Source organism: Pinus tabuliformis, chromosome 1_1, assembly GCF_031772625.1.
Source record: "Pinus tabuliformis cultivar Carrire ecotype Pingquan chromosome 1_1, CPIR1, whole genome shotgun sequence".
Taxonomy (NCBI): domain Eukaryota; kingdom Viridiplantae; phylum Streptophyta; class Pinopsida; order Pinales; family Pinaceae; genus Pinus; species Pinus tabuliformis.
The window spans coordinates 428805234-428830471 of NC_142297.1; the positions used below are offsets into that span (position 1 = coordinate 428805234).

At 38.5% G+C, this 25238-nt stretch overlaps 1 protein-coding gene across 1 annotated transcript in view; it reads right to left on the reverse strand.

Moving 5' to 3' along the window:
- Positions 1-2593: 2593 nt before the first annotated feature.
- LOC149213541 (scopoletin glucosyltransferase-like) overlaps positions 2594-25238 on the reverse strand; it is a 104925-nt gene continuing 82280 nt past the window's right edge. The window contains exons 2-3 of the mRNA XM_089389063.1: positions 5098-5158; positions 2594-3992 (exon numbers count right to left, since the gene is read on the reverse strand). Of these exons, the coding sequence (XP_089245189.1) occupies positions 2594-3992; positions 5098-5158 (1460 nt within the window). The remainder of the gene's footprint in view (positions 3993-5097; positions 5159-25238) is intronic.

Here is a 25238-nt window from a genome sequence, read left to right on the forward strand (position 1 = left end):
TTGCATAGATTGAGTTAATAAGAATGATTTACAAAATATAACACAAAATAATGCAAGTAAACTTAAGAACTAGAGAAATTCCAATAAAGCTTAGTTTATATTACAGTTGCCCCTAGTTGTTTTCCCTAATTTTAGTTCATTTGGCTATATACTCCTCCAAAAAAACAAATTTGATGTTCAATAATTGCTACATGGGTCTGCCTTTCTGTGTTGAAAAGGTCCACTAATTCCAAGAATGTAAATTCAGCAGAAAAACAACGCTTACAGATAAGTCTAGGGTCAAGAGTGTGTTATGAATTATGGAAATGTAAATCAACTGTAAAGCATGGTGGTATAGCTTCGTGGACTATTGGATTATGTCAATTCAATAAGCTTATTGAGTAAGCTATGATAGTGCTCATATTCCTTCTGCACTTTTTTCTGTATACTTTTTAATAGAATATTGTAGCACTTACACAGTTTTCTCAATCCAACTAAGGTTTTGCTAATTTTGAGTTTGGTGACATAACCAGTGCTAGTGGCAGAATGAGGGGAGGTTTTTCTAGTATAGAGCTCAAAACATTGGTGTAATCCTTTCTATATCATGTATTATCTCTAATGAATGGTCACTCTTATTACATGCTATGAGCTCAACGTATTATGGGAAAAGCAATATCTATCTCACTCCATAGTTCATGGAAAAGTTATCTATCGATATCACAACAACTGACTCTCTAGACCATTCCCTCGTTAGAGTTTGACTTATATAAGCATTGAAGAGGATAGCTTGGAAATATCCTTACTATTGCCATTTTGATGGAGCAGTTTAGAGGCCCAACATGTTATTCAAGCCAGGAATAGTAGGGTACAACGGTATTTATTAACCCTTTACCTTATCCCTTATGCTACTTGTTAGACAAACCAAACATAACTTTATTTACATAACCTTCACCAAACAACCTTTTTTATGAATGGAGTGTTGGCCCTTACTCACCACTTTCTTTAGCTAGGAGAAAGTAGCTCACTGTTCATTTTTTTCTCAAGTTTGGTATGAGATTGCTTTCAAGATTTGGGTTCCCTAGTTGCCCCGCCATAGCTATGAGGTTCAAATGCTTTCAACAAATAATCTCGGAACGCGACAACTTTTGTTGTAAGCGTGCTTTGAAAGATTGGTGTTGCTTTTCCATGTTGTTAATGCAAATTAGCACTGCAACCGGTGCCATTATTTACATTATGTATCAACATCCAAGTGGTATTGTAACGATGGAGTTATTGCTTGCTAGATACTAAGGTAATCTAAATATAGCATGAGTTAATGGTTAAAATCTTGATATTAAACTAGCTAAGATTTTTCTTCTTTCTATATAGTCCTGTGTTCTGTAATGTTTTTTTTTCATTCACTATATCAAACATATACAATGTGTCCAAAGAAGTAGGCAAATTGGTAAGTTTGTGATCCTTCAATTATGTTACCAAACGAAAACCCAAGGAAACAAAGTAGATGTATCCTCACAAAAAAGTCACAAATACGAAAGTTGATCGTGGCGACTGCCTTGAGCTAGAAAAATGTATTTACGAGGGTATTAATAGTGCACATTGTAATAGTCACAAATACCAAAGCTGGTCGTCGCGAGTGCCTTGAGTTAGAAAAATGCATTTACCATGGTATTAATAGTGCACATTGTTATAGTCACAAATACCAAAGTTAGTCATGGCGAGTGCTTTGAGCTAGAAAAATGCCATGGGGAGTGCTTTGAGCTAGAAAAATGCATTTACCGAGTGCTTTGAGCTAGAAAAATGCCATGGCGAGTGCTTTGAGCTAGAAAAATGCATTTACCATGGTATTAATAGTGCACATTGTAAAAGTTCATCTTGAGAGAATTTTGCAATTATCTTTTTAGAACCGCAACATCTCTGGTTTCTATAATAATATGTTTAAAAGTATATCGAGTAAATTATAATACATAAAAATTAAATTATTTGTGATCATAGCGTTTTTATTCGGAATGCAGTTGAAAATTTCACATAAAAATATTTTATAAGGTTTTCGTGTTTTGTTTGATAAGATATTCATGTTAATGAGATCATTAAGTATTGATGTGGGCATTTCTTTTTACTATGGAGAGATTGATTATAAGCACTTGGAATCTACTTTATAACTGTGCGCACGATCACTTCGATGAATTCTTTAAACTTTTAGAAATGTTTGGAGAGCCGAAGGGCGTCCCGGTGATGTTTGTTAGCGTCACGAAGTATATATGAATTCATTCATCATGTGATGCAACAGCCTCACCGTCACGAAGAAGGAAAAGCTAAATGCATGGGCTCATTCCATGCCGAAGAGTTCCTTGGTTTTTATTTTATTTTATTTCAAATTTCAATCGTTAAATTTAATATTTAAAAAATTTATGCTATTTAAATTTAGAACAAAATTAAGTAGAAAAATACAATAAACCAGTGTTAAAGCAATTCTGAAATATAAAAAAATAAAATAAAAAAAATTGCAACATGATCACATTGAAATCCTTCCACTGTGGAGTAAAATCCACTACCAGAATTCAGATTTCACCACACACACTCACAACAGGAAAAGTTCAAGTAGCATATACAAAAATTAAGACAATTGCTGTATAAACGCATCCAGATTCTTCCGTGCAGCTCCCTCGTTACAGATGGCTGCAACGGCCGCTATGCTCAACGCCTTGACCCTCCTCTTCATCTCCAACGCCGCCTCGTCCGTCGCCATTATTCTTCGCACAGCTCTCTCCACCTCCTCTCTTTTCCCAACGCCGTCACTCATCTTAATCTCCACCGCCACTTTGGCCTCCTCCACTAGAAGCAAAGCGTTCACCGGCTGGTCCGACTGTAACGGGAGCGCGATCATGGGAACCCCCGCCGCCACGCTCTCGAGAGTGGAACTCCATCCACAGTGCGTAATAAAAGCCCCCGTCGCTTCGTGTGCCAAGATTGCCGTTTGCGGTGCCCACTGGCACTCCAGGAGGCACCGTGGCCCCAGTCGTTGCTCGTAGCCATCGGGAAGCACCTCCGCCTTCCATTCTCGCGCCGTTGACAAGCGGTCTTCACCGAGCTTTGAGTCCGGCGGTCGCAACACCCAAAGGAAAGGCTGCCCGCTCGCCTCCAGACCCAGTGCCAGCTCTCTCACCTGCGCCGGAGAAATATACGACTCCGATCCGAACGAGACGTACACGACGGATCCTGGTGTTTGCCGATCCATCCACTTCATAATCTCGACATCCCGGGGACTCCGAATTTTGTCCTTCTCGGCCAGATCAATTGCCGGACCGACCGCCCAGAACGGCTTGGTGTATCGATCTCTGCCTCGGGCGTCGAAGCTCTTTAGATGTCGGACGAATTTCGGCTCCAGCTCCATAAAGGTGTTAATGAGAATCCCGTCCGCCAGCCGCGACATCGACTCCATGTGCTGGCGGACCTGGGTTTTCACAAACTCGGGCGTCGCCTGCAACCTGCTGAGGGCGTCGGCGACCTCCAGCAGAGGCTCCCCCTTGTTCCAACATTCTGCTTGCATGCACAGCCACAACAGCGCATTGCAAGGGGAGAACATGAACGACCGGATGCCGAACTTGGCTGCCGCGGCCGCGGAACAGCCCATATACATGTCATAAATGAGAACCAAGCGTTCGGGAGGCGGAAGACCCCGTAATTTGTAGTATTCGTGGCCGGTCAGCTCTGCCATGAGAGCCTCCAAGGGCTTCTGCATTTTCTGTATGAGATCGAATATCAGGGGCAGCATGTCGCGCGAGATGTTGCTGACATTCTGGCAGCCCGTCGGCAGAGGAGAGTCCGGAACCGATACATCCTGGAAATAGAGTGGCAGATCTTCCCACCCTTGCACTCGCGGTCGGAGTATTTGAAGGTTTGAAGAGAGGTTAACGTAGATCACTGTTACGCCTCTGGTCGCCAGCATTCTGGAGAGGTGCAGGAAGGCATTGAAGTGAATGTGGGCTAAGAAGGGCAACGCTACCGCGTATAATCTTTTTCGCCCTTCCATGGCCTTTGATGGACTTTGTATGCGTTGCGTGTTATATATATATATAAACAAAATCCAGTAAAGAGCATGAATGGTAGTTCGAAAATAACTCAGTGGAGCTAATCACAAAGAGCATGAATGGTAGTTGGAAAATAAATAAATATTTTGATACTTCCTGTCGTTATGTGAAGAAATAATTACACTTTCCAACATATTATTCATAGCCCGTTGTATATGTATTCATTGGCTTCATTCGCTAGGGAATATATATAGTATACATGTATAATTAATTTATTATATTGATAGATTTATAATATTTCAATTACATAGAAAATTAATTAGTTGGAGAGAATCTTTCAATTAATTAGACTTCAATAAACTCTCAACTTATAGGAATAGACTTATTCTAGAATTTGATGAGCACACCAAAGATAAGTAGGAATTAAATTTCCAAATCTCCCTTTAATGATTACTTGTCTCCATCTCAATCAATAAAGTCTAACTACTGTCCTCATGTTTACAAATGTTAAATACACACATAGCAAAGACAAATACGAAAGATAAAACACGAGAGTACATTTTTTATTGACAAAACATATACATTTATAGTACATTGTGTGACCGTTGAGTTCCACATCCCAAGGTCTCTTGGACTTCCTTAGTCTTTTCAGCTTCCACACTAACCCATAGAGAATTAGGAGTCCAACATTCTCCCCCTTAATCCGAAGGGTTATATATGAGTCCAAGAAGAGAGTTTTAATACAAAATGTGCAAAAATGCATGGCAGCACTAGGCTAAATGTGCTCTCTGAAATGTTGGTATAAAGGGCGGTGCTTTAAGGATCACCACCAACACTAGAATGCTTAGTGATATTCCTAGAACTCTTCCAATTCCGGCATGAAGCTCAAGTCTTCTGCTAGAGGAAGTGTTCGTGATGTTTCGAAGAGGGAAACCTTCAACCATGAAAGGGAGGTCTCACCCCGCATAAAAGGGAGAACTTCAACTTGAAAATGGAAGTCTCAATCTGTGATGGTTTAAGGATTACCAACAAATCTGGAATGCTTAATGCAATTCCTGGAACTCTTCCGAAAATGGCATGAAGTTGAAGCCTTCTGCTAGAGGAAGTGTCCCCAATTCCATTCCTGGAACTCTTCCAAAACTGGCAAGAAGCTGAAGTATTATGCTAGAGGAAATGTCCCAAATTATGAACTGAATGCATGCTCAGGGGCATCTTTGTCTTTGGCTACAACTCTGAATCTGGTATGGCAGGTTATGGCTTATGCTTGCTTGATATAATTTTGAAGCTTGTAGATGACCATCATTTCCCCCCTGTCAGATACAAGTTGTGATGATGGAGAAAACTCAGCTGCAAGATTGTTCAATACTCTAGAACAAGTTCTGACATGTGACTGGAATATCTTCTTGGTTGTTGATGCCCATTGCTAAGAAGCGATCCATCCAAGATGAATCTTTGTTCTTGCAGGAGGTTTTTTTTTAAGGATTTGTTTGAAGAATGATTGGTTTATGACAATGCTTACATGGATGAAGATCAAAACAGTAATCTTTCATATGGCCAACTCGATCACAGTGTTGGAATTTCACAATTTGTTGTGGCTATAGTGAAAGAGAGGCAGAATCTGGAACAGCTCGACGTGAATTGTCATGAATGAATCCAACACTTTGAAATTGGATTGGTTTAGAGTAGTCTGGAATATGAAAGGACAATTTCTTATCATATCCAAGACTAGTTTTGTGCTTGTTATGGACAAGCTCTTCCCAAGGTCTTATGATGGGCTTGGGAATTGCAAACTGAACTTTTGCATCTACATGTACAACTGCTGCTTTATGGGAGTCTATTTCAATCTTCTGAAAAGAAATAGGTTCATAACAATGACTCCTGTGTTTTAATTCTTCATTTTGTAGCTGAGATTCGACCTACAAAAAATCAATTTTCTCTTATGCATTTTGTAGATAGACATGAATGTCTGTGAGAGAAACTTTGCTGACTTTTAATGTATCATGAGTAGTAGACAATATCAAAGTTTTGAGGAACTCTAATGCTTCATTGATTCTGTCCATTTTTTAATGTCAGAATTACAGCTTAAAAACTGATCACAACTACTACTCAATGTAGAAAAGTAATACCCACTCACAGTACACAGCAATACCCTTTATAAATGTGCAGCAAATGATCAGTGTGCAACCAACAAGCACCAATTACAATCCATGACATAAAAATAAGAGTTTACTTATGACCAACACTATGTTCTGACAATACAACCGACTAAGCTTTCCTCCACAAAAGATTACTTTTAATTGTCAAAAAAATCATTGCCTTTATACAACCCACCAAACTCTTATGCAATAGTCGAAGTAACAAGGAATCAATGCATATATATGCAGATTGTGTTTGTATCCCTTCAACCTCCAAATCTATAGGTTGCTTGCATTTCGCATGACACATAAGCACCACAAAATTATGTTAATTGAAAATACTGCAAGTATACAAACTTGAAGCCTTCTGCAATGTCTTGAAGCATACTAGGAAGCAACTTAAGTATTCATTCAACACTATAATTCTTTCTTTCCCAAAATTCGCAAGGATCCAACAAACTAGACAATGCAGATTGGTTCTTATTGAAATATTTTATATCTCAACACCTGCTGCAAACAAAAATGCCAAATACCAGTATGTGTTCCTACTGGAAAATCCTTTTATTTCCTGACTTCACTCTTTGAATGGCATAAATTTGTTCAAACGCAAAACTGCTCCTACAACTGTGACTCTTCTACTGACATAGATTTGTCATCAATGCACATATAAATTTATTGAAACCAAATCACATATTTAACTCCAAAGTATAACCAGCGCACATATAGTAATATAATCTCAACTGATCCAATGTATGCCATCTTATGAATCAAAAAAATATATGTAATTAAAGGCATATATGTTCACCACATTCAATTCAATATATATATCATTGAGAACACACATAACCAATTCAACGCTTTGAATTTACCATTGTCAACAAACAACGCATAAATATATAGTTTCAGAGAATGCCCAGGTCCTGCAATAGACACACAAAGAATGAGACAATAAGATGTATATGGACAGTGTTATACTTATGGACATTGTTCAACAGCGTATATAACTGGACAGTTAATTTATATAACCTAGAGTAACCTTCTTTGTAGCTAGCTTCTTTTTTGGGGCAGCTAGTTTAGTAGCCTCTTGTATGCTCTTCACAGCCAATAAATCACTTCATAATATCAGTCTACATGTTTATGGAGAGCTTTTAGCTTACCCACAGTGTATCAATTGGAGCAACAACACAATGTGGGAGGAGAGGCCAACAACATATCAATTTTAATGACAGAATGTTGGTCTCCTCTTTGGATTATAATGTGGAGTAGCGTATCAATTGAACCCATGCAACGTTATCAATTGAACCCACGCAGTGTTATCAATCGATCCCACGCAACATCTCTGGGTTGTAGGAATTAGACTCACAATTATAATATGAGACTGGAGGGGCTTACTTCAAACAAGACTGGACAAATTGCTGTTTCTTTAGAGGTTTTTGAGGTTGCTCCTTCTGTTTTTATGGTTGAAGTGTGCAAGGCTATTGGTGATACTCTGGAATATCACAAGTTCTACAAAAACTTCTGTGCCTATTTGGCGGACATCATTTGGAAGCTAGTTCGTGAGGCTGAAAAATCGGAACAGGGATGAGCACATAGTCACTGAACAGTTCATAGGCAGATAGTGTCAAAAAAGATCTTGTAAGATTTCTGTAAATCTTCTGTTGATTTGTAATGATAGTCCAGCAACACTCGGCAAGGATCTTTTTCTATATCATTGGGTAGGTGAAGCATATCATCGTTTCATGCTCTTTTTGTGCTAATAGGCATACTAGTAACACATCAAACTTGAAAGCCAAGAGTATCGATGGTGAAGGTGATTCTTCATTGTGACTTCCCTCCATGTAATGATTATTCCCTTTGGAGACTGTCTGATGTATGGAGAGCTTCTAAATACTATATCCTACGTGGAGGCATCAATTTTGAAAGACTACACGATAGTTTTGAAAGACCACACCAGTTTTGAAAGACCGCATTGTTTGTTGCTTCCCATGAATGCTAGACTTCACCAACAATGCCAAGAGACTCGTATCTAGGAAAATTGATAGAGGGAAAAAGTCGTGAGGTGTCAAGCGAGGAGTTGAATCAGCTGCCAAAGTCAATTGGTCAGCTTTTGGGTTTTATGATTTGGGCCGTGAAGATCACCGAGGGCACTACCAAGAATTCTGAGCCAGAGCCCAACTCGCAGAGTATGGAAATGGATGGGGGCATGCCATACAAAGGCTGGGATGCAACTCACTTGCTGTTGTAGTGAAAATATGGTTGAAATGTATCCATAAATAATATCTGAGAGCCTCACCTGAGCGTCGTAATAGATGATAACCACAGCCTCATGTACGATTACTTTAAACCATGTCGGATTGAATGCAGAATGTTACAAAATTGGTAGAAAAATGCAGGATAAACTTCTGAAGAAATGGCAGAAAGGAGTTACAAAATGGGGCTGGAAGCCAAAAATGTCGTTGGAGAATGGAACAGGTTGCAGCTAGAATTTAGTTGAGAAAATATTCATGAAATGTAGGAGTCATGGCCGAAATGACCTACACAGAAAGGCCATAAAACAAATGGCTCAAAGTAATTATGCAGGGCAGGAATATGCCTGCTCTTATACCATGTTAAACACACACAAGGAAAAGACAAATAGGAAAGATAAAACATGAGAGTACATTTTTTATTAACAAAACATAGACGTTTATAGTACATTTTGTAACCGTTGGGTTCCACATCCCAAGGTCTCTTGGACTTACTTAGTCTATTCGGCTTCCACACTAACCCATAGAGGATTAGATGTCCAACAACAAACATGATAAAAAAATATGTCAACACCCATATAAAGGAACAAACAACTACCAGAATGCATGAGTACCAACCGCTGCAACCGCAAGTCTACTAGGATGTTCTTCATGTACATGGTTCAATAAACCATTATATGTGTACTTATACCTATACCTGCAAATACGTTATTTTCGGAATGGCCAATTCCAACATAGACTCAAAATTTTGACAATAGTTAGCTAGACTATATGCCACAACAGTAAGCATCCAATTCATCCCATTCTTTCAACCAAACTTACATTAATGACTTGACAACTTTTTTAAACATTGAAATCAAATTGGAATTCAAAAACATTTCAACACAAGCACAATAGTCGTTTAATAGCTCCAATTCAACATAACCGGTTAGGCATGTGTTGGCTTCTTCATGGTTGGTTCCAAGTCCCTTCACCCAACATACATGTACTACAGTATTGAAGATCAAATTTGAAGCTCACAACTTCAAACCGTTGAACCCATGAAACAGAACCCGAAACTATCGGATTCAAATGATGTGCTTCTCCACACACAACAAACAGCCAGTTTCCACAACATGTAGAATTTTCCTACAATTCTATGCCTCTAATACAAATGTAGAAAATATGTTGCAAGTTAACCCGATAACGCAATATAGATCAAAGAAAAATACTATAACCTACTTCTACTATCAAAGTTTGCAGAAGCTTAAAGATCGATCTGAACACATATAATGAAAAGAAGAAGAATCAATACACAATACACATGAAAATACTTCTGGGAAAGCCTCAGCTAAAAACCCCACTATCTGTATTATCATACAAGGTGGAAATACACCAAAATTATACAAAGCCTCAGCTCTCACAACTAGCTAGCTCTCAGTACAATCCTCACAGACACTCAAATGCAATCAAAGCTTCTCTCGAGCATTTCTCTTTGCCCGCCAAGCTCCTATTTATTTGCGTTGTTCCTTGTGGATGATCACCTATTACCAAGTGTAACACTACTCTCACACACTGTCCGAACTACACAATCCTCAAGGAATTTTTTCCTTTTGAATGCATGAGTTTTATTTATAGAAAAACACACGCAACTAATAGTACACTATCCTTGACTTTAATCTCAACTCGATCTTTCTCAAAATAGACATGCAGGAGTTGTTGATGAAGGAATCTTCAATTATCTCGAGTACACTAGTTAAGTGCATGCATGCATCAACTCACTGATAACTCACCATTAGTTCCTCAAATTGTTTGGAACTAATTTAACTGGACTTAACTCAGTAAACTGAGTTAACTAATTACAACTCAAATATATCTCAATCTTATCTCCTTAATTTAAGGGATAACTCTTGCATGACTTCATAAAGACTTCTAACTTGAATTTCTCCTACTAATTAATCCAAAATGAATCAATTAATTGTTTCCAAATAGATGTTAAGACTAAATTCGATTTTAATTCACAATTTAATTCAGGGACAAATTAAATTGGAATATTCTTGTTGCCACATTTCAACACTCCCTCTCAACAGGAAAGGGATTATCTGCCACCCTGATCCTGTCTCTATGGAACACGAATTTACATTCTGACAATGCCTTTGTCAAAATGTCAACATCTTGCTCCTCTGTCAAAATATATTGTAGCAACATGATCCTCCCGACCTGTGAAAAACCACAGGCAACAAATATTGCCTTATGCTTCTCCACACTACCATCATTAGCTTGCTTTACCTTGTAAAGCCAACGGGAACTCACAATTGACTTGTTCTCTGGTCTCGGATTCACATCCCAAACACTGTTACGAACTATGGAGTCATACTCCTCCACCATAGCATCAACCCAAATCGGCTGTTGCACTACTTCCTCAAAGGATGATGGCTTGGTATGAACACATTCCCCAGCAAGGGCCATGTATCTAGTGTACCTCTCAGGTGATCTCCTCTGTCTACGCTGAGAAAATTGTTCTCCCACATTCTCTCTCGCATCCTTCAACAATCTGTCAGCTTCTCTTTTGCACTTTCGTCCATCTCTGGAATACTCTGCTTGAGTGGATGTCTCCACTCTTGGAACCTCTGCATACGGCTGCTCCACATCAGTCTGAGGCTCCTCCTCCTTAGGAACCTCCAAAGTACAACTTTTGCATGTGTCAACTTGCTCAAGTTTACCTTTGGGAAGTCCTGTAGATATCTGTTGCATTATCCTCAAAGCCCCATGATGCAAATGGCCCAACAGAATGTGACACAGCTCGCCAATTTCTTAGCTTTGCACCAATTTTGATTTCATACTCAATGTTGCACAATCATCTACCTTTAGTTTATAGAGATTCTTCACTCGAATCGCTATCCTCTCGGTTTGACTCATGGCTATGTGTCTTAGGAATTCTTTTCCTTTACTGATACAACATCGTAGCCTTTGTCCTCCAACATCGTTACTGATACCAAGCTCTTCTTCAGTCCAAGCACATACTTCACATCTGTCAAGGTGATAGGAGCTCCATGCTCCCTCTGAAAAGCAACCGTGCCCATTCCTGAAACACTATACTTTCAGTCGTCACCCATCTCTATGTGCATCTTGAGGTCTTTCTCCTCCAAGGCACTGAATAAAATTTTATCACTGGTCATGTGGAATGAGGCTTCACTGCCAAGATACCAAACACATCCCATCATCGATGACACCATGCATGCAATGACGGTAATGTCCATTTCGAACTGAGAGACTAATGCCTCACCTTTCGATCCTTTAGAGGATCCCTTCTTGGACTTCTTCGATGGGAAATTAGTCGCATAATGTCTCATCTCGTGACAATTAAAGAATCTCACTTTAGACATGTCAACCTTCTTCCCTCCATGAGAAGAATTCGATTTGGAATGCGAAGCCTTCCCCTTCCCTTTCCTTGCCTTACTTGCTAAGGCTAGATTTTATTCATCATCATCCTTGGATGAAGAACCATCTCATGTGCTCCTCCTGATCTCCTCCTACATTAGATCCGACCACAGTCGTTCCCAATCTGATACTTTCTCCCTTCCATTTAGAGAGTCCTGGTAGCTATTCCAACTCTTTGGAAGGCCAAGGAGAGCAAGGCTCACCATATCATCATCGGCAGTAGTTATTCCCACACTGACAAGCTCATCTCTGCAGGTGGTGAGCTTTTTCAGATATGTGGAAATAGTATCGCCCTTCTCCGTCTTGATTCTTCGAAGCTTATCCTTGAGCGCAAATTTCCTTTGGTCGCTACTATTATGGTAGAGGTCCTTCAATGTCTTCCACATTGAAAATGGAGTATCCTTCCCATGGAGACTCAAGACAATATGGTCTCAGTCTCCCTCAAGGATGATCCATCTCGCCTTTGCCACACACTTCTTACACTTAGCCAACTCCTGTGCATTAGTTGAAGCTGGCTTTGGGATTTTTTAATCAAGGAATTCCTTCAAGCCATTGTCTTCTAATATAGCCTCCATTCTATCTTTCCATGCTATGTAATTCGAGTTACCTTCCAAGTCATACTCGAGTCTCAAGCCATAGAACACCATTGGCCAACCTTGAAGTATGATATGAATTCAATTTGCACCTGCAACCCTGAACTTCAAACTTCAAATTCTCTTCTCAATATATTGTTCACTGCTCTGATACCATGTACAAATTTTCCTACATTTCTATCCCTCTGATACAAATGTAGAAAATCTTCTGGAAGTTAACCCAATAATGTAATATAGGTCAAAGAAAAATACTATAACCTACTTATACTATCAAAGTTTGTGGAAACTTAAAGATCAAGCTAAACACATATAACCAGAAGAAGAATCAATACACAATACACATGAAAATACTTCGGGGAAAGCCTAAGCTAAAAACGCCACTATCTGTGTTATCATACAAGGTGGAAATACATTAGAATTATACAAAGCCTTAGCTCTCACAGCTAGCCAACTCTTAGTACAATACTCACAGATGCCCCTTCTCTGGAGCCTTCCTCTTTTCCCTCCAAGCTCCTATTTCCTTCCATTGTTCCTTGTGGATGATCTCCTATTACCAAGTGTAACACTGCTCTCACACACTGTCAGAACTGCGCAATCCTCAAGGAAATTTTTCCTTCTGCATGCATGAGTTTTCTTTATAGGAAAACACATGCAACTGATAGTACACTGTCCTTGAATTTAATCTCAACTGGATATTTCTCAGAATAGACATGCATGAGTTACTAATGAGGGAATCTTCAGTTATCTAGAGTACACTAGTTGAGTGCATGCATGCAACAACTGACTAATAACTCACCATTAGCTTCTCAAACAATTTGGAACCAATTTAACTAGACTTAACTCAGTGAATTGAGTTAACTAATTACAACTCAAATATAACTCAATCTTATCTCCTTAATTTAAGGGATAACTCCTACATGACTTCAGAAAGACTTCTAACTTGAATTTCTCCAACTAATTAATCAAAAATGAATTAATTAATTATTTCCAAGTAGCTATTAAGACTTAATTCGATTTTAATTCACAATTTAATTCAAGGACAAATTAAATTGGAATATTCTTATTGCCACATTTCAACACAACATTCAAATCGCATGCCTCCTATATCAAGTTACTACATCCATATCAGGTCACTTCATGTGTCTAGGATTGCAAGAAAGGGTATGGATATCATGTTAATGGCCCCTGCCAAGAGAAATTCTTTGTTTCCTGAACTTACTGGAGCCCGTGCAACGAAATTATAGTCACCAACAGACGTTACAAAGTTATGTTGTCTTGCTTGACTATGTTTTATTTCTCATTTCAATTGCTTAGTGGATGTAATATTACTTGGATATAATGGAGAGAGAGGTGAATCTTTGTGCACAAGATCAACTCTGAATCGAATAGGGCGTCTATGAGGTAGTATAACACCACCCACTTCAGATGTTGATAATTGGCTACAACCCTCTATCAATGTGTATCTCGATCATATTTTGAAAGTATATTTGCAACTCTTGATCTGCTCTAAGGCCGCTCCTCTGATTTTACAGGGATATGCCTCTTAAAAAAATGGTGATAATCTTCAATCACAAATCTACAAGATGTAGCTCAACTCCATGCAGTCAACTTCCATGTTGCGTTTGACGTTCAACTCTCCACGCTCACCACATATTCAATGCATAACCTACGACACCCATGCATAGGTCCATTCTTTAGAATCAAACTCCTCCAAGGGCAGGTTAGACTACTCCTACACACTCAACCCGACAATAGCCGTTGGAACTCACCAAAAAACAACACAATTGTTGTTGCATGCTTCTTGCAAATGGCTTCACTTGGATCAAGCGACACACCACTCACAACACAGATACAACTAGATTACAAATTGGCTCTCTACCTTGGTGTCAAATTTCCAATTTCAATCGAGGTGTGCTCCACAATAGATCATCGAAAGGTACAGGCTCGATCCATTGTGACCAACTCATATTAGAGCTCAATCACTATGGCTGAGGCTATTTCTCGACGCAACAAGCAGGCTCTTGTGCCTTCAAAAATATAACTTCACCTACCCAAAGTCGACAGGAATACATTCAATAGTGGTGAAGCACTTTCCAAAGTCGATTTCTACCTCACAACACAACAATTCCATGTGTTCAACCCTCACTTGATAGACGAAACACATGCTTATGATCCCTTGCTCTGATACCAACAAATATTTTCTAAATGCACTCAGTATTGTATTAACATGGAAATAATAAAACAATATAAATACATCATGTTATGTCTCGAATTAGTTAGTCTATCTTGGACATAATCTCTTGGTTGAGTGAATATCTCAACCACACACCAATCTAGGAAGCTAACTAGTTGGTTGATAAAGTGAGAAAGCGGTGGTCTGCTCTAGCATATAATATGCAAGCATATAAGGTCTAGTTGGTTGAGGAGAAGACATGGTACACACAAGAAATTCATATATTACTTCCAAAGAGAAATTACAAGCCACATAAATAGTGCTCAAAAGATCCAATAGATTCCAAACAAGAAGAATATTGTTGAGAAAATATCTCAACAAAACTCAAACAACTAACAACCAAATCCTACCTATATACTAATGTAATCATTATTCCAGGTCCCGCCTTTTAATGCTTACATTACATCATTACAAATATTAATACAAAAAATGACAAATTACAATTTACATGTCACATCTATATGACTGATCTTCCTCGGCACTTATCCCCACTATGAAGCCTCCCGAAAAACACTCTTTTCACCACCACAATCTTCAAGCTTCCCATTCAACTCATTTAAGACATAACTGCCTTTAACCATCTTTAAAGAAATTTATATAATTGACACTTCTCGATCTTCTGAAGGACAATCTCGATAGTGGATTGTATCTAGTAGTCAGTTATGCAATTAATCTTGCTACACACATGGATCTCATAACATAACTTGTAGTTGATGCTCTTGAAGCTCGAAGCACAACAAGATCCATCAACGAATAACAAATTCAAAGAATCAACTTAGAGATACATTCTCTCAACACCAAATACCATTGAGAACCATTAATTTAATTATATTTTATTGTTCATCATTTGATTCTGCACTTTTACAAACAAAAAAGTAAACTACACACCTCCCACAACAACAAAATAAATAATCATAAAACTATCTACTACCATTACAAGCACCATGGTATCATGATCATCTATCACCATCTGATCTGAATTTAAAAAAGAATGCAACAAATTACAGATATAACCATAAATACAAAGATGTAGTAGAAATAACACTTCATTTCATTAATATCAAACACTAAAATATGCTTACAAACAGAATGGAAGTAAGACTAGCTTGGGCGATGGTAGCTTATCTCTAAGAAGAGATGTGGTCGCTACATGGCTCTGAAATGTGTTAAAATGAGGCTAAAGGGCCTATTTATTATTGAAAAACATGAGGAAACCCCAAACAACAGAAAACCCAGCCCCAGGAGATGTAACACCAAGCGTTTGTGAGCCTTGTTTGGATTCGTTGGGCAGCGAACTTCTGAGGGTCATAACTTGGTCATATTATCTCCATTTGGTGCGTACAATATCTTGTTGGAAATGTCTCTCTCGGTAATAAAAGATTTGTCATAGGCCCTTGCCTATGGCTATGGGCCTACAACAAACTTCAAAAAAACATCGTTTAGGGGGTCAAAACTGCTCCGGAAGTTCAGGACCCAAAAAACTGCTAAAAATAGTAAATGTTGAAATAAACAAGGAAACAAATGAAACTAACTAAAGTTCTAGGTGGAATAGGTGAGTGGGCACCAATATCCACCTGGATCATGTTGAAGAAAAGTGTAACTAGGCTCGATATTTGTCATAGTAATTTTGATCTTTGTACTTGTTAAGAAAAAGAAATATTATTTCTGTAAATTATATGAATGAGTTTCTTGCTCATTCCATAGGTCTAGGAAATTCTCAGTCAAAATCATGTTAAAGAGCTCCTCTTGAGCATATTTTTAAATTTATATGAAGCTACCTAGTGTCTAGAACAACCCTCCAAGACCAACACAATCCTCTTTAAGATAAGCAATCAAAACAATGAAAAACTTTATCATGTCGGCCAGCAAAATAATTTAAAATTTAAGTCATGTTGGCTAGCCAAAGAGACACAAAAAATAACTTGGTGATGTTAGCTCATTATGGAGGCATGACTAATATATATACCCACCTAGGGTAGCTACGAATAATATGAACAGAAACTCACACATCTTTCTGAAGTAATTCATTTGGGTATAGGAATTTCGGAAATCTAATATAGGGAAATGTTTTGTATGGATTTGCATTACAGGAGAAAGACACCTTTCTTGATTTGATGACAATTACAATGAAGTATCTCAACCTCTTGATATTCCAATGATCTCGACATACCTATGAAGTTTCAGATGAAGATACAGTTAAGAAAGATACCCGAAGCTTTTCAAGTGGCAAAGTAACTAAGAATTTCGAGTGAGTAAAGTAATCATGTGTTTATCGAATGGTGATCATGTCTTGTAGCAGTTCCACAAAGATGACAGTTTTGCCACATTGATAAGTATGATCTCAATGCAAGAAAAGCATAGTCATAGTTTCAATGAAAAGGAAGAAGAGGGATTGTTTTGATCATTGTTATGAAAAGGATATAAGTAATCCAACAGTGATACTCTGTCTTGATATGCAACAGTAATGATGATCTCGAAAAAGGTTTAGTGATGATGGTGATCTCAACAATATGAAGAAGAGAATTTGTGTCTTGGTTTTGGAGTGGCTCAATCAGTCAAGGGTCCTGGTATTGGCTCAATTAGTACAGTCTCGCATATATGGAAAGGATCACTGAAACACTCATGGTCTCACCATAAATTATAATCTCAATCTTGATGCTAAATTACAAGAGTAAGTCTCGAGTTCCTTACTACCATGATCTCAGTCAAACAAAAAATTGTTGAAGAAGGTAGTCTCGGTAATAAGACAGTCTCTTCATACACAATGCAGTTACTATCTTTGTCTATGTTATTCAGTGGCAAGTTTGGGCTCACATCACAGTGCCTCTCTACATACTTCGTATGTACAGTGCTCATCAATGCAATGTCACATTGATATACTTTTCACAATTTCAAATCTTTTCTATAAACATAGCATGATGATTGATGCTCGGATCAGAGTATGAATTTGTTGATGATGAATGTAATAAGGTTCACTTGTGGGATGGTAGTATCACGAGCATGTCAACAATGTGTTCAAGTATAGAAGGAGTTGAAATTACCAAGAAGATGAATTAGGAATCAAGATGATCTCAAGATCATAAAGCAGTTTCGGTGATGACAAGATCAAAAATGTCATGGCGCTAGAAGGTCTCCAAAGAAGTCTTGGTAAAAGGATACTACCAGTTCATGATGGCCAACTCAATCAAAGAAAACATCGAGGTGAAGATATCCTCTTCAAATTCCAAGTATCTCTCATGTTTAATCAATTCTTGGTTTAATGACTTTAGTTTGCAAGGGAATGGAAATGTTAGAGGATAGTCATAATCCTCATGATAAGGTTCTTGCATAAAATAAGGAAGATAGTTATGGTCCTCATAGACGAGTGAAGTCATTGAACAAGGTCTCCCTTGAATTCATAAAGACAATCATTAGAAAAGCTGGTAGAGAAACAATGAAAATTATGCGAAAATTCATGTCACCAAATAGGATGGAAGCCCATAGTAAGAGGAAGTATAATTCATTGAAATATTCTCTCTATAAGTCTCTTTTTGGGCTCCTATATCTTGCATAGAATGTGACTACAATATATATTATAGATATGATATGAATCATGGAAATATTAGAAACAAGATCTCGTGACATCATCACGAGGATGATTAGAATTTCAAGTATAAGTAAGATAGCTCAGTCATCAACTTATGGTTTCTATGAAAGAAGGCAAGTTATAGGAAACAAATTTGCAGAACTCCAACACTTAAAAGAATTCTCATCGTGTAATAAAAGGGAAACATCTACTGGATAGGGATCTATAACATCCTCAAAATTCTCTGATGGATTCTTCACTAGAAGATTCACTAATCCAAGGATGAAGAAAATGTTTCAATAGTAACTCCAACTTGTGGAGTTCATGAATAATGATATGATGATTAAGAGTAGTTCAAGGGGTTGAAGATCTTTCAATCAAGGAAGTTATTGAAAGAATCCTAGACAACCTAAAGGTAAAATAGGGTATGTATAGTTGTATTTAAGTTTATAATGTCATGTTGCATGGTTGTAGATCAATAACTCTATCTTAAGAACCCTGATCGAAGGAAAAGGATCTTCTCCTCTTAAAGGATGCAAAATGACATAAGTAACACCAGATGAAATGAACATAATATGTCCTCACACGGAATATGACGTGGTTGACTACAATTACATAAATCTGATTAGAAACCCCTGAGAATGGAATGTGTGAGGAAGGAAGAGATCGTAAGATATGTAGCCATGATAAAGACAATCAATGTATACCAAGAAGAGTTGACTAGGAAATCTCTGAAAAAGATACGAAGACTCCAATGGAAGTCTCGAAAAGATAGAGACCGTTGACAATATATATATATATATATATATATATATATATATATATATATATATATATATATATATATGTGAAATGAGTCAACATATATGCAGGATGCTGAAAGAAATGATGTCATGATAGAAAGCCATTTCAAAAGGTATGATTTGATTTATTGTTATGCCTTGATTTCTTGAATAATATCTAGATGAGTTCATGCAGGGCTACTGGAACAAGAGTTGTAAGCAAAAGGAAAACTAGCATTCAAGTGGTGAATGGAAATTACTTAAAGAAACATGAAGAGAAAGAAGTATCCAGATGGAGAAGGTTCCAGATATGTACTAAGAAGGCCACTTTCCATGAAGAAAGGAATGAGATGACAAACTAACGAGGAAAGTGATCAATGACTGTTTCCCTACAAGAAAGAAACTCAACTAACTTTCAAGACATCAAGGAGGGAAGTTGATCAAGCAGTTGAAGGACCCATGAAAAAGAGGTTGTTGATATATTGAAGAGTCCCTAGCTAAGAGGAAGCACTGACATGTCCTTGATCAAGAGGGAGCTTGAACTAGATCACCCTTGATTACAAAGGAGTGATAGCTGTGTTTTTCTATTTCATGTGTCATGCACAAGACCAGGACTAACAATCATAAGCCTAGGTGAGGCCATGGATGGAAACTAAGACATGTGATAGACACAACATTCATTTCTTCACCTGAGAAGAAATAATGGAGGTTTGGGTAATCATCTGGCATCAGATCCTCTTTGAGGATGTGTAGGGAATCTAAGATAAGATTAGGCAAGAGGACTGCTATTCTTTGAGGGATGGGAACCCAAGCTAAGAATAGTCCTAGAAGGTCATACTCAGTGAACACACGGGTGGGATGAAGGTGTCTATAAATCATTGGTCTGAGCATCATTGTAGCTCATGGTCTCGTGGAGAGATGGAGTTGTTAGTCAAGGCCTTGCACTATGACAATGCTGGTTGATATGATGCTATACAGATGGGATTACCAATCTGATTCTTCTTATGAGAAATTCTTCAGATTGAGAATAACCAAGTACCATTGTAAATACCTCCCTAGTTAAGAGGGTGTGTTGAAGAAAAGTGTAACTAGGCTCAGTATTTGTCAAAGTAATTTTGATCTTTGTACTTGTCAAGAAAACGAAACATTATTTTTGTAAATTATATGAATGCGTTTCTTGCTTATTCCATAGGTCTAGGAAAGTCAAAGAGTCAAAATCATGTTAAAGAGCTCATTGTGAGCACATTTTTAAATGTATATGAAGCTACCTAGTGTCTAGAACAACCCTCCAACACCAGCATAATCCTCTTGAAGACAAGCAAGCAAAACAATGAAAAACTCTATCGCGTCAACCAGCAAAATAATTTAAAATTGAAGTCATGTCGGCTAGAAAAAGAGACACAATGGATCACTTGTTTATGTCGGCTCATTATGCAGTCATGAACACTATATATACCCACCTAGGGTCACTGCAAATATGATGAACGTAAACTCACACTTCTCTCTGAAGCAATTCATTTGGGTATAGGAATTTCTAAAGTTTGATATAGAGAAATGTTTCGTACGGATCCACATTACAAGAGGAAGACACCTCTATTGATTTGATGACAATTACAGTGAAGTATCTCGGCCTCCTCATATTACAATGATCTCGGCATGGCTATGAATTTTTGGATGAAGGCATAGTTAAGAAAGATACATGAAGATTTTTGGGTGGCACAGTAACTTAGAATTTCGAGTGAGTAAAGTAATCATGTGTTTCTCGGATGGTCATCATGTCTTATAGCAGTTCCACAGAGATGACAATTTTGGCACATTGATAAGTATGATCTCAATGCAATAAAAACACATTCATAATCTCAATGAAAAGGAAGAAGAGGGATCGTGGTATCATTGTTATGGAAAGGATCTAAGTAATCCTAAAATGATACTTTGTCTCGAGATGAAACAACAGTGATGATCTTGGAAAAGGTGTAGTGATAATGATGATCTCAACAATATGAAGAAGAGGATTGGTTTCTTGGTTTTGGAGTGGCTTAGTCAGTCAAGGTTCATGGTCTTAGTGCTCGTCAATTGGAATTGATATAAGAAGAATTGTATGTGGGTTTCCTCCCAAAGATGGAGAGGTTTTGGCCTTGGAAAAATGCCAACATCTTGTGTTCTTGTCTCTTTGTTATGATAGCTATTTAATGATCTAAAGATGACACACTAATGTTAAAGAATATGCTAACAAGTTAAAACTTAATAGTAGTAATGTAAAATAATAATATCATTAACATCGTGCCCCAGATTCTTCAACAGATCATTCCTCCCCCCTTCAGAAGCAATGGTCCCCATTACATGTAGAGTCTCCATGAGGTGAGGAAATTTCTGCTGAACCTGGTCCTTAGTGAGAAAATTTCCTTAGTGCGGGAGTTGGCTAGTTTTGACAAACCAATATAGTTGGATCTTTCATTGGCAGTTTTTCTTGACCTCTATGTCCCTAATTCGATCAGTTGTGGCATGTTCCATGTAGTCTGGGTTTAAATTTGTTTGTGTGACTTGTTCTGCAATGTCTGATGTGTCCAGTAATGGTGGAAAGTATGGTTGAAGCCGATCCACATTGAACACTTGGTGCAGGCCAAATAATGGGGGAATTCTGAACTCAAAAGCATTGTCTCCCATAGCCTTTGTAATCATGTAAGGACCATATTAGAGTGGTTTGAGCTTCCTCTGGGCTCCAGTAAGGCATTCTTTCTGCAAATGCAACCAAACTTTGTCGCCCACCTGAAACTTGTGTGGCACCCAATGTTGATCATCTCACTTCTTGTACTTGGCATTTACTTCTCCAAGATGCTGTGAACCTGTTGGAGGATGTGTTGGATGCATTCAATAAATATGGTCGCTTTATTAGCCTCAGACAGTACATGTTTTGATTCTTTCTGCGTAGTTGCATGAGGCATGACAACATTAATTAGAAACAATGGTTTAAATCCTAAACCCACTTGAAAGGGACTGTGACCATTCGAGCTATGGATAGCTCTATTATAACTTTGTTGCACATATGGAAGACTCTCATCCCAGGTTCGAGGATGCTTGGAGTTGTACATGCAGAGTACGTGCACTGTCATCCTATTGATGACCTGTGTCTGGCCATTAGTTTGGGGACACAAGGTAGTCAATTTAGTGAGCTTGGCGTCCAATAGTGTCCAGAGGCTTGACCAAAATGTGCTCGGGAACTTACTATCGTGATTTGATATAATGGTTTGCGGGATCCCAAAATGTACCCATACTCATTCAAAGAAGATTTTGGTAGTGTCCTCTATTGTGATACTCTTCTTGTAGGCCGCCAATATAGCCATCTTAGAAAAAAATTCCATGACCACAAATACACAGTCATTACCATGCTTGGAGGAAGGGAGGTGAGACATATAGTCCATAGAAATGGATTCTGATGGCTAGCTAGGTGTATGCAGAGGAGTGTACAAGCCTTGCTTCTTAATGGTTGGCTTGGTGATGGTGCAGGCAGTGCTATATATGATATATTTCCCAACATCCAGTCGGAGTTTTGGCCAATAAAAGTAATTTTGTAGTACAACCAGAGTTTTCTCCACACCAAAGTGTCTTGTGACTTAACTGTAGTGCACCTCAAAAATTATCTTTGCACGCTTGCATGAAGGAACACAAAGGTGGTCCAAGTAGCATAATAATGCGTCCTCGAGGTGAAAATCAGGAACTTTCTTGAAAAATACTAGCATCTGGTATTTCAAGGTGAACTTTGGATCATTTTTGTATAGTTATAGCCTCCCAGAGGTCTTGTGACCACAAGAGTTAAGAATAGTAGTCAATGTTGCAACTGGGGGCCAGCTGAGGCAGTCTGCAACATGATTGGTGCTACCCTTTTTGTATTCAATGTTTAAGTGCAATTGTTGCAGATATGTAGACCACTTTTGATGGCTATCATTTTGTAACTTCCATTTTGTCTGTATAAACTAAAGAGGTCGGTGATTGGTGTGGATGGCCATCTCCTTCCCCATAATGTAGTGCTTCCATTTCTAGCAAGCTTACACGATGGAATACATCTCTTTATCAAAGGTGGGGTATTTCCGAATTGTATCGAAAAATGTCTCACTATGATAGGCCACTAGATGCCCGTGCTAGGTAAGGATTGCACCAATATCATAGTATGAGGCATCTATCTCGATTTAAATTAGCTTCTACATGTCTGGCAGTGTGAGTACCGGTGTAGAGCAGATGCATTGTTTCAACTAAATGGACACCTTCTGTTGGGACTCGAACCAGGAAAAGTTTGCTTTCACCTCGCCCTTAGTAATCTGACTCAAAGGAAAAGTGATATGGGAGAATCCCAACATGAACCTCCAATAGAAATTTTCAAGGCCCAAAATGTTGCAAAGCTTCGTTAGAGTGGTCGAGGTTGGTTAGTCCTGAATGACTTGGATCTTGGCCAGGTCCACATGCATGCCATGCTCATCTATGATGTAACCCAAGTATTAGACTTGGGTCATGCCAAAGGTGAATATATCCAAGTTAGAACACAGTTTGTGCTGTCGAAGGGTTTGAAGGACCTACTGAATATGTTGCAAGTGTTCTTCCCAACTCTTGTTGAAGATGAGGATGTCGTCCAGATAAACCACCACGAATGAGTTGGTGAAGGGCCACAATATGTCATCCATTAGCCTCATAAAAGTAGTAGAGGCATTTTTCAACCTGAAGGGCATAACCAACCATTCAAAAGGCATTCCTTGGATTTAAAGGCAGTCTTCCATAAATCTATGGGCTCTATTGGAACCTAGTGATAATCAGACTTTAGATCAATATTGCTGAAATACTTGGCCCCCCTAAGTTGGTCTAATATGTCATCAATATGTGGGATTGGATATCTGTTCCTAACAGTGATTTTTTTTAGTGCCCGATAATCAATGCAGAGCCTCCAAGTCAGATCCTTATTCTATACAAGTATAATTGGGCTCTCACAAGGCAAGGAACTTGGGCAGATGTGCCGTTTCTGCAACAACTCCTAGATTTACCACTTGATCTCTTCATTTTCCAAAATAGAGCGGTGATATATCGACCCGTTGGGTAGAGGTGCTCCAAGAGTTGGATCAATTGAATGCTTGATCTGACAATGCAAGGGTACCCTTGTGGGTGAGGAGAATATGTCCCCGTATTCTTCCACGACCATATCCACCTACTTCTGCTGCTTGGAGGAACCCTTCCTGGGAGACATGGTTGTGGCTACGACCTTCCCCTTACTTTGAGAGTGAATAAAAAAAATATTTCTCCCAGTCTTGGAGATGACCTTACTGCATTGCTTAGCAGAGATAAAAGAGATGGCAATAGGTGGGGCTACCTATGGTATCCTGTATAACTTAGTACCTAATGAAATAATAACAAATCAAGGTCCAGAATCATATACAACAAGTCACTTCCATAAGTATGGTTTTCCTAATAATACATCACAAACTTCAAGAGGAGAAACATCAAACAATACCTCATATGTGAAGGTTTTGATGTTGTAGGGAAGGTAACACTATTGGCTGACACAGAAATCTAGTCCTTGGTGAATCCACCCAATGATATACGACTGTGGATGTGTTATAGTTGGTATGCCTAGCCACCTCATGACCTTTGTTGAAATGAGGTTCTTTTGACTTTTGATGTCGATAATTAACTACAATAGAGAACCCTTCACCCACATATTTGAGTGTAATAGGTGTTCCCCCTCTCTTGGATCTTCAGGCTCAATCTTTTAGATCTTACTGGTGACCACAGTGGCACTCGGATTTGCACTAATGATTTGCTTCCCTTTTTCATTCCCCTAGTCTGGTTCTGACTTACAGTTAGAATGTGCGTCAGACTTAGAAGCCTTCAACTCAGCGACCAGTGAGTACTCGGCCTGACACTCACTTGTGTTGTGAGTGGAGCTCTTATGGAAAACACACCACTTTCATGTGTCCTTCTTTGTCTTTGTGATGTTTTTATTTGCTTGTGGCTTTGGTGGGTTTTCCTGGGTCACCCTACCTTGGATTTTCCCTTTGCTCTGTGGTTTGGGAGCACCTTTTCCTTGCTTCAGATTCACAAATCCAAAGTCTCGCTTTTTATGTTTAAGCTTCTTTAGGATCTTGACAGCATATCAATATGTCATGTTGAGTGAGGAGATGTCCACGAACTCCATCTCATCCTAGATGTACCTGTCTAGGAAGCCATAGCACTTGAGTACCAGGTATTTCTCAGAATCCTTGATACCCAAACTTGTG